We start from the raw sequence: 12,800 nt of genomic DNA, 5'->3' as shown, positions 1-12,800 counted from the left end.
AAGAGCCCACTAAAAAGCATGCAAACATACAGCTCTGGGATGTTTGGAGCGTGCGACCTAACAGCAATGGGTTCGTCGCTGAGGGTAGAGGTGGAGGGTGGCAGCTGGTTAAAGTCACACGTAGGCCGAAGGCCAGGCTCCACCACAATTAAACTCTCAGCCCTTCATCCCCGTGGCAGGCTTTTGAGCCCCTCTTCTCTTTGCAGCTCTGCGTGAAAAAGCCTCACAGCCTCGCCTCAACTTCCTGAAGACGTATCTGTAAAAGCCACATCTGTGCACCTCAGCTCACCCCACCTCACAGCACAGCAATAACCGAATATACACAGGCGTCACAATCATCTGCTTCCGTGGCTTCTTTTTCATTTTATCTCAAACAAACTGTTTCAGCTGATGCAACAATGGGGCAAACGTTCTGCTGCAGGTTAACACAAATTTCTAATCGGCCAATCAAATGCCATTAACTCAGTGCATGAAGGCATGTCGACATGTAGAGAAACTCAAGACGACATTCTGAAGTCCAAACTGAGCATCAAACTGAGAATGAAAGGTCATTTGATTGACTTTAAACGTAGTGTGGTTGTTAGCCAGAGTATTTCCGAAAGTGCTGATCTACTGGGATTTTCCTACACAACCATCTCTAGAGTCTGGGGACAAAGAGGACGAAAATATCCAGAGAGAACAATTCTCTGGGTAAAAATGACTTGTTGATGTCAAATAAGAAAGCCCGGAGTACCTCGAGCTGATAGGAAGGCAACAGTAACTCTAGCAATACTTGTTAGAACCGAGGTATGCAGAAGAGCATCTCTGACTGCACAACATTCAGATGCAGCAGAAGAGCCCACCAGGTGACACTGCTGTCAGCTAAAACAGGAAGCTGTGGTCCGGACTCACCGGAAATGGACAATAGAAGGTTGGGAAAATGTGGCTTGATCTGATGAGTTTCTATTGCTGCTGAGAGATTCAGACGATGGCGTAAACAACACAAAAGCATGGATCCATACCGCTTTGCATCAACTATTCCGGCTGCTGCTGGTGGTCTAATGATTTGGGGAATATTTTCTGAGCACCATGTCACGCTCAGATCATCTCAAACTGGTTTCTTGTACATGACAGAGAGTTCACTGTACTGACGTGAACTCGACAACCACCAGGTCTCAATCGAATAGTGCACCCTTGGGATGTGGTGGAACAAGAGATTCATATCATGAATGTACAGCCTACAAATCCACGACAACTGAAGGAATGTTTCCAGCACCTTGTTTAATCTATACCATGACGAATTAAGGCAGTCCTGAAGGTGAGTGTATATTTACATAAAGAAACTGCAGGTCTATAACCATTCATCCATTCTTTGCCCCTTATCCTTTTCAGGGTTGCGGAAGGGCTGGAGGGCTGTCATCATCTCTAAACAACACACCCTGCATACCTTCAGCCACATTCCTCAGTGTTTCATCTCTGCTGTGCATCACCAGATTACCTGTGGTGGAGCGGTGATGCACAGTCTGCAAGACCCACTGGACAGTGGCAGAAACAACATGTAGAAAAGCTTTGATTGGAATACTTTACACTTTCCCACTTTTTCCGGTGCATCGTTACAGAATTTACACTCGCTGTGCTTTTCCTCCACAAACCTTTGAGTCTCTAACCTGGTTGAGGATTACTAGAGAGTAGGCTTTCTCATCAAACCACACACACACACACACACACACACACACACACACACACACACACACACACTCTTACACTTCTGTACAAAAGGCTAAAAGTGCAACCCCTTCATCCACTATGAAAGGCTTCTTGTGCACCTGCTTCAGCAGTCCAAGCTGCACCTCTTTTGCCTCATCCCCATCGCTCTGAGTCAAAGGAAGATGAACAGGCAAATGTGGAATAAACTCCACATCGATCGCCAGTTTGGAAACATCACTGCTTGTGAAGAAGTTATCCTTTAAATTCACCCTTAGAGCCCTCAGTCTCTTGAATCTGTGTTATAGAGCTTTAACTACACACTCAGACTCGCCTTGAGGTTTGTCAATAAGATCCTGTAATTGACATTCATGGCACATTTAAACCATGCTTGCAGAACTTTTCCTCTAACCTGCAGCATAAACAGAGCTCCGGTCAACACAGGAAACATTTCCAGGTCTCAGAAGAACACTATATTAAAGCCAAATGTGTGAATGGCTTCATTTACTTGCACTAGAAATGTAAAGCCTCCAGAGAGTAGGCTGCATTAACACAATCGTGTGCTTTCTGACTCTTGGTTTCATCATTTCCCCGACTAAATGCAGCTGTTCTTTCACTACAGCAGCTCGCAAACCCCTGGAATAAACCCACGGGAGACCTCCGAGCTTTCACAACAAAACCCAAACTTCCCACGGACGCATTTAGCTGCCATGTAAACAGCAGACAGAGCAAGTCCCTGCTTGCACCGAGCCCAACTTGCATGTATTCACCCTGCTGAGTGTAGTGTGTGCGCTCAGGACTTCTTGGACACCACCCCCACCTCCACAAAAACATGCAAACCCTGTCGCTTTCTCCTTTTTTCTCTTAATATCCGTCCTTAGCTCACATAAAGACAACCCGATCGGCTCTTCGGGACTTACGATTTTGCTCAGATCCATGATCGTCCTTCCAAGACGGCGAGCGGGGGATCCTCGGAGCTGCTGGCTCTCTCCTAACGCGCAGTAACGGGAAAGCGACTGAGCCTACAAATGCATTTGGGAGGAGAAGAAGGGGGGAGGAGGTGGCGAGGGCCGTTAGCTCAACATGTGTCCCGATTTGGTATTAAAATGCTGCTCTATTCTTCCTTTGCTTCCTTCCGCGTCCAGTCTGCTTTTCTCCGCGAGCTCTGCGCGATCTCTTATCGGCGAGGACTTTCAGCATCCGACCCGGCGAGGAGCTCAAGCTGTCTGGGAGGAAAAACCCAGAGGACTACCGCTAACGATAGGCGCTCATTTCACTTTAAAAGGGGCAAAAGAAAAGACAATCACCCCACTCGCATGAATCAGCCCTCGTAGGGGCAAACACTGAGGCAGGAGGCTACCTTTATTTTGCAAATAGCCCGCTCTCCTGTTAGACAATAGTAGCATGGAGCCTGCAGAGTGGGATGGCTCAAACACGGTGGGTTTCAAACTGGGGTCCGGGGAACCGCCGGGGGTCCTAACAGGGAGAGAAACAAAACGGGGTGGGGGGTGGTTGGGGTTTGCAACTTCCACTGCTGCTCCATTCACTAGTAGGAGTAACAGATGATCACCTGATCTAAACTGCAGCAGGAGCCAAAAGACCATCTACCCCTCCCCTATCTCCAAAAAAAGAAAGAATTTAAAAAAAATTAAATCATCTTCCTCGCCTTGAAGATCAGAAAAAGCAGGAAAGAGAAGAAGATGTGGGAACAACAACAGACACTTAGATAAAATGTAGCCAAAAGAACAAAAAGGCTGTGGTACAAAGAAAACAACAACTCAACTATGCTGACAGTATACAGTAGAGCCCCTATATTTCCATACTTTATATGCACACACTGCCTTAAAGCCTTATCCTGACTGACTACAGTGATGGTGAAGCCTGAAAAAAAAGCAACTTTCAAAAGGTGAAAAGTGGGGGAAAGGAGCTCAGCGTCCACCAGGAGATCAATCCTGGGCAACTGATGCCCCCATCTGGTGCCTGTGAGAGTCTTCAGTTATTCTGTGTTTGTGTCAGCCTGCAGGATTTGAGCTTCACAACAGCTTAAAGTTTCAGGCCTTTTTGACGCAGGAAATTCTGGGAGAGTCGTCTATAACAGACCCTCCATAAAGATACCATTTTAACATGACATAGCAGGTAAAATGCAGGTGTTACTAATCCCGTAAACTAAGCCTCTGTACTGAAATACAAGCTTCATTAATTCGATCAGTAAGTCCTAGATGCTTTTCTTCATACCTTTGTTGTAACGAGTGGTTATGAGAGTTACTGTTGCCGTCCTATCAGTTCAAAGCAGTGTGGTCATTCTCCTCTCACCTCCAACATCAACAAGTCAATTTTTACCCAGAGAACTGACCAGCCCAGCCCGTCTGGCACCAACAACGATGCCACATTCAAAGTCACTTAAATCACCGGGATGATGCTCGGTTTGCATTTCAGCAGGTCGTCTCGACCACGTCTGCATGCCTAAATGCATTGTGTTGCTGCCATGTGATTGGCTCATTATACAGTTTCATTAACGTGCTGCTGCACAGGTGCGCCTAATAAAGTGGCCAGTGAGTGTATATAAACAGCATATTTACTAACTTCAATTCACATTTTAGGGACCAAGTGTGGACTCAGCCGTACACACAGAAGTGTCATCCTGATGCCAATAACTAGACTGTATAAAGTCGCCAGTGTGTGCGAATCTGTGCCCTTAGTTTCTTATCAATCGTGTAATACCATTAGGCAGGCTTAGGGCTGGCTCATCATTCATTTTGTTTCACAGTAACAACAACAACAACAACGCAAAACATCCAGGCAGAGTGACAAAGACTCATCCTCAATGAAAAAGAGACAGTACAACCGCCAACATCAACGAGGCAGTCTGGGATTACACAACAGAAGACTCGGAGACAGCCAGTGAGCCCACAGGATCCATTTTTAAAATCCAGGCCAGGCTTTCAATCACAGCTGACCAACCAGGGCCAGGCCAGGCCAGCCACAATAATCAATATGTTACTCATTAGACTATCGGGTGTGCGCATTAAACCTCCAGGCTGCCCAGCAGTCAGTCTAAAAACAATGCAGGCTATTTTCCACCGAGTCTCCTCACTTCCTGGTACGGCGTGGGCCCATCGCCGAGCATTTCTCACATACAGCAGTCCCACTCTGTCTCTGTCTTCATTTTGACTCAGCAACACTCATCTCTGTTTTTGTCTAACCAGCTTTAAAAGGACACATCTCCGAGTTTCAGTCATTGTTTTAATTTAAGCGTATGAAGCATGTAAAAGTGCTCAAGGTGTTTCAGCAGTTAAATCAGATGTGGGCTAGGATTGCTGAGTAAGTGCAGTTCAATACGGGCTGGCTGGGTTGTGCTGTCAGCATACATCATGTGCCATCTTTTTTCCTGTTCCAGTAAACCTCTCACAGTCCACTTAAACCGTGATGTCATACTGCACCTTCCTGACTAAAGGTTAAGGACCAAGAAGAGCAAAGGCTCACCTAACCTGCTGATTATTTGTGTTAAACTCCTATTCAGCAGCCATATGACATATTAGAAAACGTGTGTCATATCTCTTTAAGCAGGTGTGGCTTGGAAAAGGTCGTTGTACCATGTCAAAACACAGTCAGGGGTTAAAGTCCTCCAAATGTCTCTTGTTTGAACTCAAGTGTTATGACACGACACTTTTCCTGGAATATCTTTGTTTCTCGCAGTGGAAAAAAAAGACATTAAAACGCAGGAGTTTGTGGTGTGTTATCATGTGAATGCGCTAACATAAGGTGTTATTGACACAGCAGGATGATTTTTAAAAACAGACTGGAGCCACTTCTTCATCATGTCTATATGTTGTACATCAGTAACCTGGGATACTGAAGCAGGTGTTAGCAAATCGAATTAGAGGGGTTTACCACGGAGCGAGATTATTGGGTTAGCGAGCTACGTTGAGCTTAAACACAGAGTTTTCAGTTTCACCGTGGCGACACATGCTTGACCCCGGTGAGGAGCAGGTGGAGGAAATGATTCCTTCATTTACAGCTCGGTTTTAAGAGCGGGAAAGCATTTTATACGTGCAACTTGTTAAGCTCAGCAAACTGTGCACCACATCATCACCGGAGCGTGCATGCATTCAGCCGGTGATACAGAAAGTGCATAAATGTTTTTATACTGCCAGGTCTCTGCTATACACCTGTTCAATCAATAAATTTTATTTGACTCTGATCTGCCGAGAAATCAAAGTGATTTCCACGGCTCCTTTATTTTGCTTCGGGGCAGTAACCTTTCATGTTTCAAAGCACAGAGCTTCGATGAGCAGCCACCACACCAGAAATAAACATCAGCACCGAGAGCGCACTTAGCAAGAAAATAAATACATTAACTCGAGTTTAAATGCTTTTTTTTTTTTTTTTACCGCTCTGAGTGTTAAATCCTGAGATTATTACCCCCCTCGTATTATTTGAAACTGTGTGACATTTGACTGCTATAGTTATAGTATAGTTGATGTTCTTTAAAGATTTTATCTCCATCATCTGATAACGTCTCTGACTGGAGCAGGCAGCGCTCACAGGGACTCTTTCGTGTAGAGGAAGAGTCATATGATGCGTGAAATGCCCCTTGTTATGTGAGCGCTCACCGAGAATGACGCAGAAAGTCGGGCTTAACAGAGAAAGTTGATAAACACTGTCATCTTCCACCTGGGGTTTTAGGTTGGGTCAAACCAGCTAATGCCGAGAAAGCCCAGCTTTGATGAGCTTACTTCAAACTAGCAGGGAATTTTCAGCCCCAGACATTTATGTGTAGAGGAGACCTTTGTTATTGTGTCAGCAGTAAAAAAAAAAAAAAAAAAAAGCTTTCATTTTCATTCTGACATTTGGTATTCGTGTTGGCATGGTGACCATCAGGGCAGGACCTCTGGACTTATTATTATTATCCTGAAAGAATTATATGATAATATTGTATTATTTGAAATGAAGAAAATGTGACAATGACATAGTTTGTCACATGGAGTAAATGGAGTTGTACTCTTATAGTGCTTTTTCGCTCTGTTTGAGCACTCAAAGCGCTTTCTTACTACAAGCCTCATTCACCCACTCATACAACCATTCTTTTTCCTATTGCTAAGTGCTTTTAAGCTAACTCTGATGAATGCATCAGGTTCAGTATCTTGGCCAAGGATCCTTCGACGTGCAGACTAAGACTAAAGGAGCCAGGGATCGAACCTCCTGGTTGGCAGACCTCCTAGCTCTACCTCCAACGCTACAGCCGACGAAGCAGCCCCCTACCACGCTCTTCCACCGGTGACGTAGCTCCCAGTCTGACTTTTGACCTCTGCTGCGACTGAAACAAACAAGCACCCCGTCTCCACCGTGCACCTTTCTCTGTACCGTGCTCGTAAAACTCAGCAGGGAACTCCAAAACAACCTGTAATTCAGAGTCATTGTTACTGCCACCAGAAACTCCTCAGTGCACTTTGTTCCACTTACTAACCCGTCACTCACGTCCCGCTCCATTATTCCACGCAGCCAGCGCAATGAGGCCACAAACCACCACCCGCCGTTTCTGCTCCCTCAGCGCCTTTAATGGTCTCGCTTTCGTGCTCGTCTGCGTGTATCCCGCATGCATGCGGATATCCCTCGACAACTTCCTGCGCATTCTGAATCGCAGGATGTCAAAGAAGACGACGAGGACTCGAGACAATGAGCGGCGGAGGGGAGCAGAAGGAGGAAAAGACAAAAGATGAGGGAGAAAGAGAGGCAGGAAGACGGCGTGATTAAAAAAAAACGCCTGTCTACAAAGACCCCTGCTGATTCCTGCTTGTGCCCAAAGGCCGCGATCTTGCTCCTTGCCTGAATTCCAAAGCTGCCGTGACACCAAACGGAATTAAAAGATCGCGCAGGCCTGGGGGACAGGCCTTCTGCACTAAGAGCAGGTTATTTGCTTCCTATGAATCAGCCCAAGGATTGATCAGACTCTAGTTAAACATCCAGCTTCTACTACTCATCCAAAACACCAGGAACAGGACTGCAAACTCAACCAAAGCAACCTTAATGCTGGCAGTTCAGTTTGATAGAAAATAAGGAGAACATTAACAGTCAAACAGTCAAAGCACTTTTATATCCAGATACAGGAGTGCCCTCAGTATGGACAATTAAAGGGGAAGGATGAGGCAGACAGACAGTCTGATTTTAAGGCCTTCATTATGTAACATGCGTACAATGTGGTGTCACTCTGTGGCTCACTCTGCATATCCCAACTGAGGAGCTGGTGCCCCAGAAATGTTCCTCAAGCACTAATTATGGTTCCTATTGGTCCATAGATTACTACCTACGCCAGCTTTCAAATGAAAAACCTCTCCTGTCCTCTGGGAGCTCAGGGACCGGGAGCTGGCATCTTGGACATTTCGGAGCCTGAAGATAAAAGATGATAAAAACTCCCGCTGGTGTTCATTGTGTTATTTACTCCTTTGTTTTCGCTACAGCTTTGAGGCTACGATTCAACCCAAACCAAAACACGGAATGATGTTTCAGACGAACTCCCCCGGAGATTTAATCCACCTAAACTCTAAATGAAAGACTCGGTCGCTGTTATGAGACTAAACATGTCATTAAAAGTGCTGAGTGCTATCAGGTTGCCCTGGTTCGTGCTTTTTATAACCCCGAGTGGACATGACAGAGGGGATTTTGCACACAACAGAAAGGATCGGGCAGGAAGTTCTCAGGATGAGCGTGGTTAGAAAACCACAGAAGACATTTGGGTAAAAAAAAGAAAAAAGAAAAACAAACAGCTTTTAATTTACGCCTTGAACTTGTCTCAACTAACAGCAGATGATTCTGGAGTCATTTTTGAGTTGTTGTTGTTTAACTCAGTGGGTCTAAGCCAGGGTGGGCAGAGTAGGCGGGGTACTTCTCCAGTATAAAGGGGTTATATGGTTGGATAAACTCAACTAATCGAGGGAATTAAAAAAAACAACCCAAAAGTTATAATTTAATTAAAGAGCTGAGTGGACAACAGGTTGAAAGTCGGTTAAAAGTAATGTGTAAGATGTAGAAAATGGACAGTTTTTGTCTTGTATACTTTATTTCCATGTATGTTTGCAGGTGTTTCAGTAAATCCCTGCACCTATTTCAAATTTTCCTGGCAAAACATAAACAAACGAGAGGTGGACCGAGAGCTCTGCACACTGCTCTATAATACAGATGCTGAAATCGGTCTTCAAGGGAAAAAAATAGCATGTCAGCTGAACTAAGTGCATGAAAGGCTAAAACAGTATGTCGTGAGGGTAAATCAGATAAAGAAGCGTTGGGAATAATCTGGGAATGCCTGGATTCATTCATCTGCAAAAAAGCATTGAGGCTATGATTAGGGGTTATTATACCGAGTCATTTTTGACACTATACAGTCCAAACAAACTTGAACAGATCACTGATAACCAGCAAAACAAGAAATTTAACAGAAATAATAAGATTCTGTTCCAAACCGTAGAAACAAATAACATAAAAAAAGTTTTACATCTAAGGTGAGCTTGTTAATATGAATGGATGGATGAAAAAAAAAAAGGGGGGAAAAGGAAAAAAGCTGGTGAAAGAAACAAATATCTAAAAGCAGGCAGGCTGTTGGGATTTCTATAGAGGTGAAAGCCAGCCACCCAGCAGATTTAGGCAGCTTTAGAGCACAACAGATCAGATGAGATTATCTCTCGTTGATCCCTGTAAAGCAGACAGCACATTCATTGATTCCTGCACCTCCTGCCGCAGCTCTGGATCCGCAATCAGAAAACCCCCCAACAAAACCCCCAAAACAAAACAAAAACAACAACCACGAGGAACAAAAAGCAAACATAAGCATTTCCTCTCATACGGGTGACAAATCCCAATGAGTATTATCTTAAAAATTACACCTTTACCTTTACGAGGCAGAAACTAACTCCATTAGTACGAAAACAGTAGTATGATCTGCCGACAACACATCAAACTTGGGCTTGTTAAAGCTTGCCTGAATATTTTCACCCTCCTTTAATGGGAGATACACTAGAGCAAGACAAAAACACCTTTCTGCTCAGACACATTCACTTCCCCCTCCAGGTTCCTCGGAAGCTGGAGCAACTATGTGCCTGCATTACGTTGCCATGCTGGCACCTTCCGCTGGGTGTGATCTCAGGAGCCTGACAGTGACCCAGTGACCAGGATTGGCTCGAGATGCACAAAGCTACGCATGCGTCTTTCCCCAACTTTAATCCATACTGCTGCTGCGACGGGCTGGCGGAGAGGGGGCCAGACTGGATGAGACCGTCTAGAGGCAGCGAGGCCAAATACCTACTGTGCACATTTAGGCTGTGTGGACTGTACTGTCCGATTTTAGCAGCAGGAGTGGATTGGGAAAGGCATGTTGCAGCACTACCACGCTGCCTTGATTCATCTGACCTACTTTCCCCCACCGCTTTCCCTCCTCTGCGCCTGGTCCGGGGTAAGGGGAGGGGAGACCACCAAGCAGGAAGCAGCAGGCTCCACAGCACATATGGAGCCTGCTATATATATATATATATATATATATATATATATATATATATATATATATATATATATATATATATATATGAATGAATGAATGACTGACTAAAGATATACAACATTCATTATTCATCAGCAGCCATGAAAACTAAACACAAGGAAGGAAGGCAGTCAGTTACCTTGGTTTTACAATTTCACCCATTTTCATCCTCATCCCTGGTCCTGCCTTAAATGCAGGGCTTTGGAGGCACTTTACATACATGATACAGCTCCACTGAGCCCCCCTCCTGTGTGCTTTTTTATGCAACAGAGTTATCTGAATTCAAAAGGCCACTGACCCACATCTCCACAGCTCTTTTGTTGTACAGTGGGCTCGTTTTGTGTCTGCTGATCTCAGACAGACGTGTGGGAAGGTGACAACAATGTGGATCCAAAAAAAAAAAAAACCAAAGACGGGGTAGGCCTGATCGACTCAGCTGTCACACGGTGAAGGAAAAATCTGGCTCCTGTGTCATTTCCTTCTCTCGCGTCAGACGGAGAGAAATAGTGACACAGTGCTGTGCATAGTTTAAGTTGACATGACTTTTTAAAAACCTCCCACCAGCGACATAAAGAGGCTCTCAGCCCGGGACCTCCATCCCACACTCTCGGCAGAATAACGTTATTATATGACTGTGACCTCCTGTGCTCCGTACCTGCACTCTTTCAAAGTTTTCCCTCTCCAGCTCCAGGCTGTTGGCTCCTCCGGTCCGTCGGATCACTTTGGGGATAGCGTTGGGGACTTGCTGCATGGAGCTTTTTACTCGATCCATTGTCGTCTGAGGCAGAAGAAGAACAAACAGCAGCGGGGTGGAAAAACAGAAAGAGAGGCTTTTAGCTTATAATCGTTCTCTAGGCTACAGTGAAGTAGACTCCGAACTGCGCTAACTATGGCGGGCAGCCGTCCATGCTGCGCTGCTGGACTCGTCGCCCCAGTTCACAGAAGCATTTGGCCTCTGCGTCCACCACCAACACCACCCCAGTCAATGACAGGAGCAGCCTGAGCGGCACCAACGTAAAGCTCGCGCACAAGCTCACCGCGAAGGGCTCACTTCCGCTTTCACTTTTTCAAACTAAAGTTCCCAAATTCCGACATTTAGCGAGGACGTAAATCTCACATGTGCAGAGCGGAGATAGACTCAGCTGTTACTTATATTTTAACTTACAGCTTATATTGTAAATATACACTCACTGGCCACTTTATTAGGCAATTTGAATACAGCGAATTCATTCAAGAAACCAGTTTGAGATGATTTAAGCTTTGTGAAGTTGTGCTCAGTTGGGACTAAGGGGTCAGAAATGTGCCAAGATAATATCCCCCACATCATTACACCACGAGCAGTCTGAGCAGTTAATACAAGGCCAGATGGATCCATGCTTTCATGTTGTTTATGCTAAACTCTGATCCAACAACTCATCACACGAGGCAAAATTTCTCTCTGGTGAGTCACAGTTTCCTCTTTTTTGTGACATCCAGCGTGGTCTTCTTCTGTACCTGAATGTTGTGCATTCAGACACGCTCTTCTGCATGGTACCTTGGTTGTAAACAAGTGTTGTTACTTTTGCCTTCCTATCAGCTGGAAACAGTGTTGCCATCCTCCTCTGAGCTCTGAAGGTAGTTTCTCTTTTTCATACCATTCTCTGTGAACTCTAGAGATGGTCGTGTAAGAAAATCCCAATAGATCAACATCTCGTTAAAATTCTCAGAAAACAACAACATCATATTCAAAGTCACTTAAATCAGCATTCTTCTTCCCTCTGATGGTCAGTTTGAACATCAGCAGACCATCTTGATCAAGTCTACATGCATAAGTGCACTGAGATGCTGCCATGCGATTGGCTGATTAAGTAAATGTTAACAAGCAGCTGAACAGGTGTACCCAATGAAATGGCCAAAGATCAAAATATTTTAGTTTTACTTTTAAAAGCCGATATTTCTTCAACCAGTTACTTGTCATGTTTTTGCTTTAAAAATTTTTTTAATATGAACCAAAGTTAAATATTATATTTTGCATTTTAAGCCAGGAGAACGTGCTCCCTCTGGATGACAACAACTTTGAGTAAACTGATGGACGTCCATGTGTGGTATTGTGTGTAAATAAAAGAACAAAATTCACCTGACTCATAGTGTTTGTCATCGACGCTGATGTGCAAACCTCACAATCTCTGAAAAATGAAAAGCCCTTAATCACAAAGTCGTGGCAGGAAGTTGCTGCCATTGTAGGTACCATGACAACTTTCAGCTGCATGCTGGGCTGTTATTTGGATATTTTCTCTAGTAACGGCCTTGGGACTCCTCCCTGTGTTGTCAGCCACTGGCTGAAGCTCTAGCAGTCCCCACCCACGCCATCAGTTAATATGTTGACATTTTTCTTTTTCTGTGGCCTTCCCCACATTCAGCTGTCTTATCATGTCCTGTCAAACAGATATAGAAGCACTAAAAGAAAATATTCAATGTGATGATTCTGGAAACGTACGCCACAGAAATGTTTAGTCTGAGACTAAGATACAGATTTTTCATCGCTGAGATTATTTTTTCTAGGCAGCATCCAGTTTATTGTAACTCTCTCAGTCACTGATCTGATGTTAAC

The 12,800-nt window shown here is 44.6% G+C and overlaps 1 protein-coding gene across 2 annotated transcripts in view; it reads right to left on the bottom strand.

Annotated features, from left to right (window-relative positions):
- The window catches only part of hip1 (huntingtin interacting protein 1), a 50,459-nt gene extending 39,228 nt beyond the window's left edge, over positions 1 to 11,231 (bottom strand). Inside the window, exon 1 of one of the 2 annotated variants that reach the window (XM_085131240.1) lies at positions 10,866 to 11,231. In XM_085131240.1, coding sequence (XP_084987366.1) covers positions 10,866 to 10,982 — 117 coding nt within the window. In that variant the 5' untranslated portion in view covers positions 10,983 to 11,231. Of the gene's footprint in view, positions 1 to 2,603; positions 10,195 to 10,865 lie in introns of those variants that run through there. The other variant, XM_085131242.1, reaches the window with a different exon arrangement.
- Between the last annotated feature and the right edge of the window lie 1,569 nt (positions 11,232 to 12,800).

Source organism: Neolamprologus multifasciatus, chromosome 14, assembly GCF_963576455.1.
Source record: "Neolamprologus multifasciatus chromosome 14, fNeoMul1.2, whole genome shotgun sequence".
Taxonomy (NCBI): domain Eukaryota; kingdom Metazoa; phylum Chordata; class Actinopteri; order Cichliformes; family Cichlidae; genus Neolamprologus; species Neolamprologus multifasciatus.
This window is presented reverse-complemented; position numbering and strand designations above follow the sequence as displayed.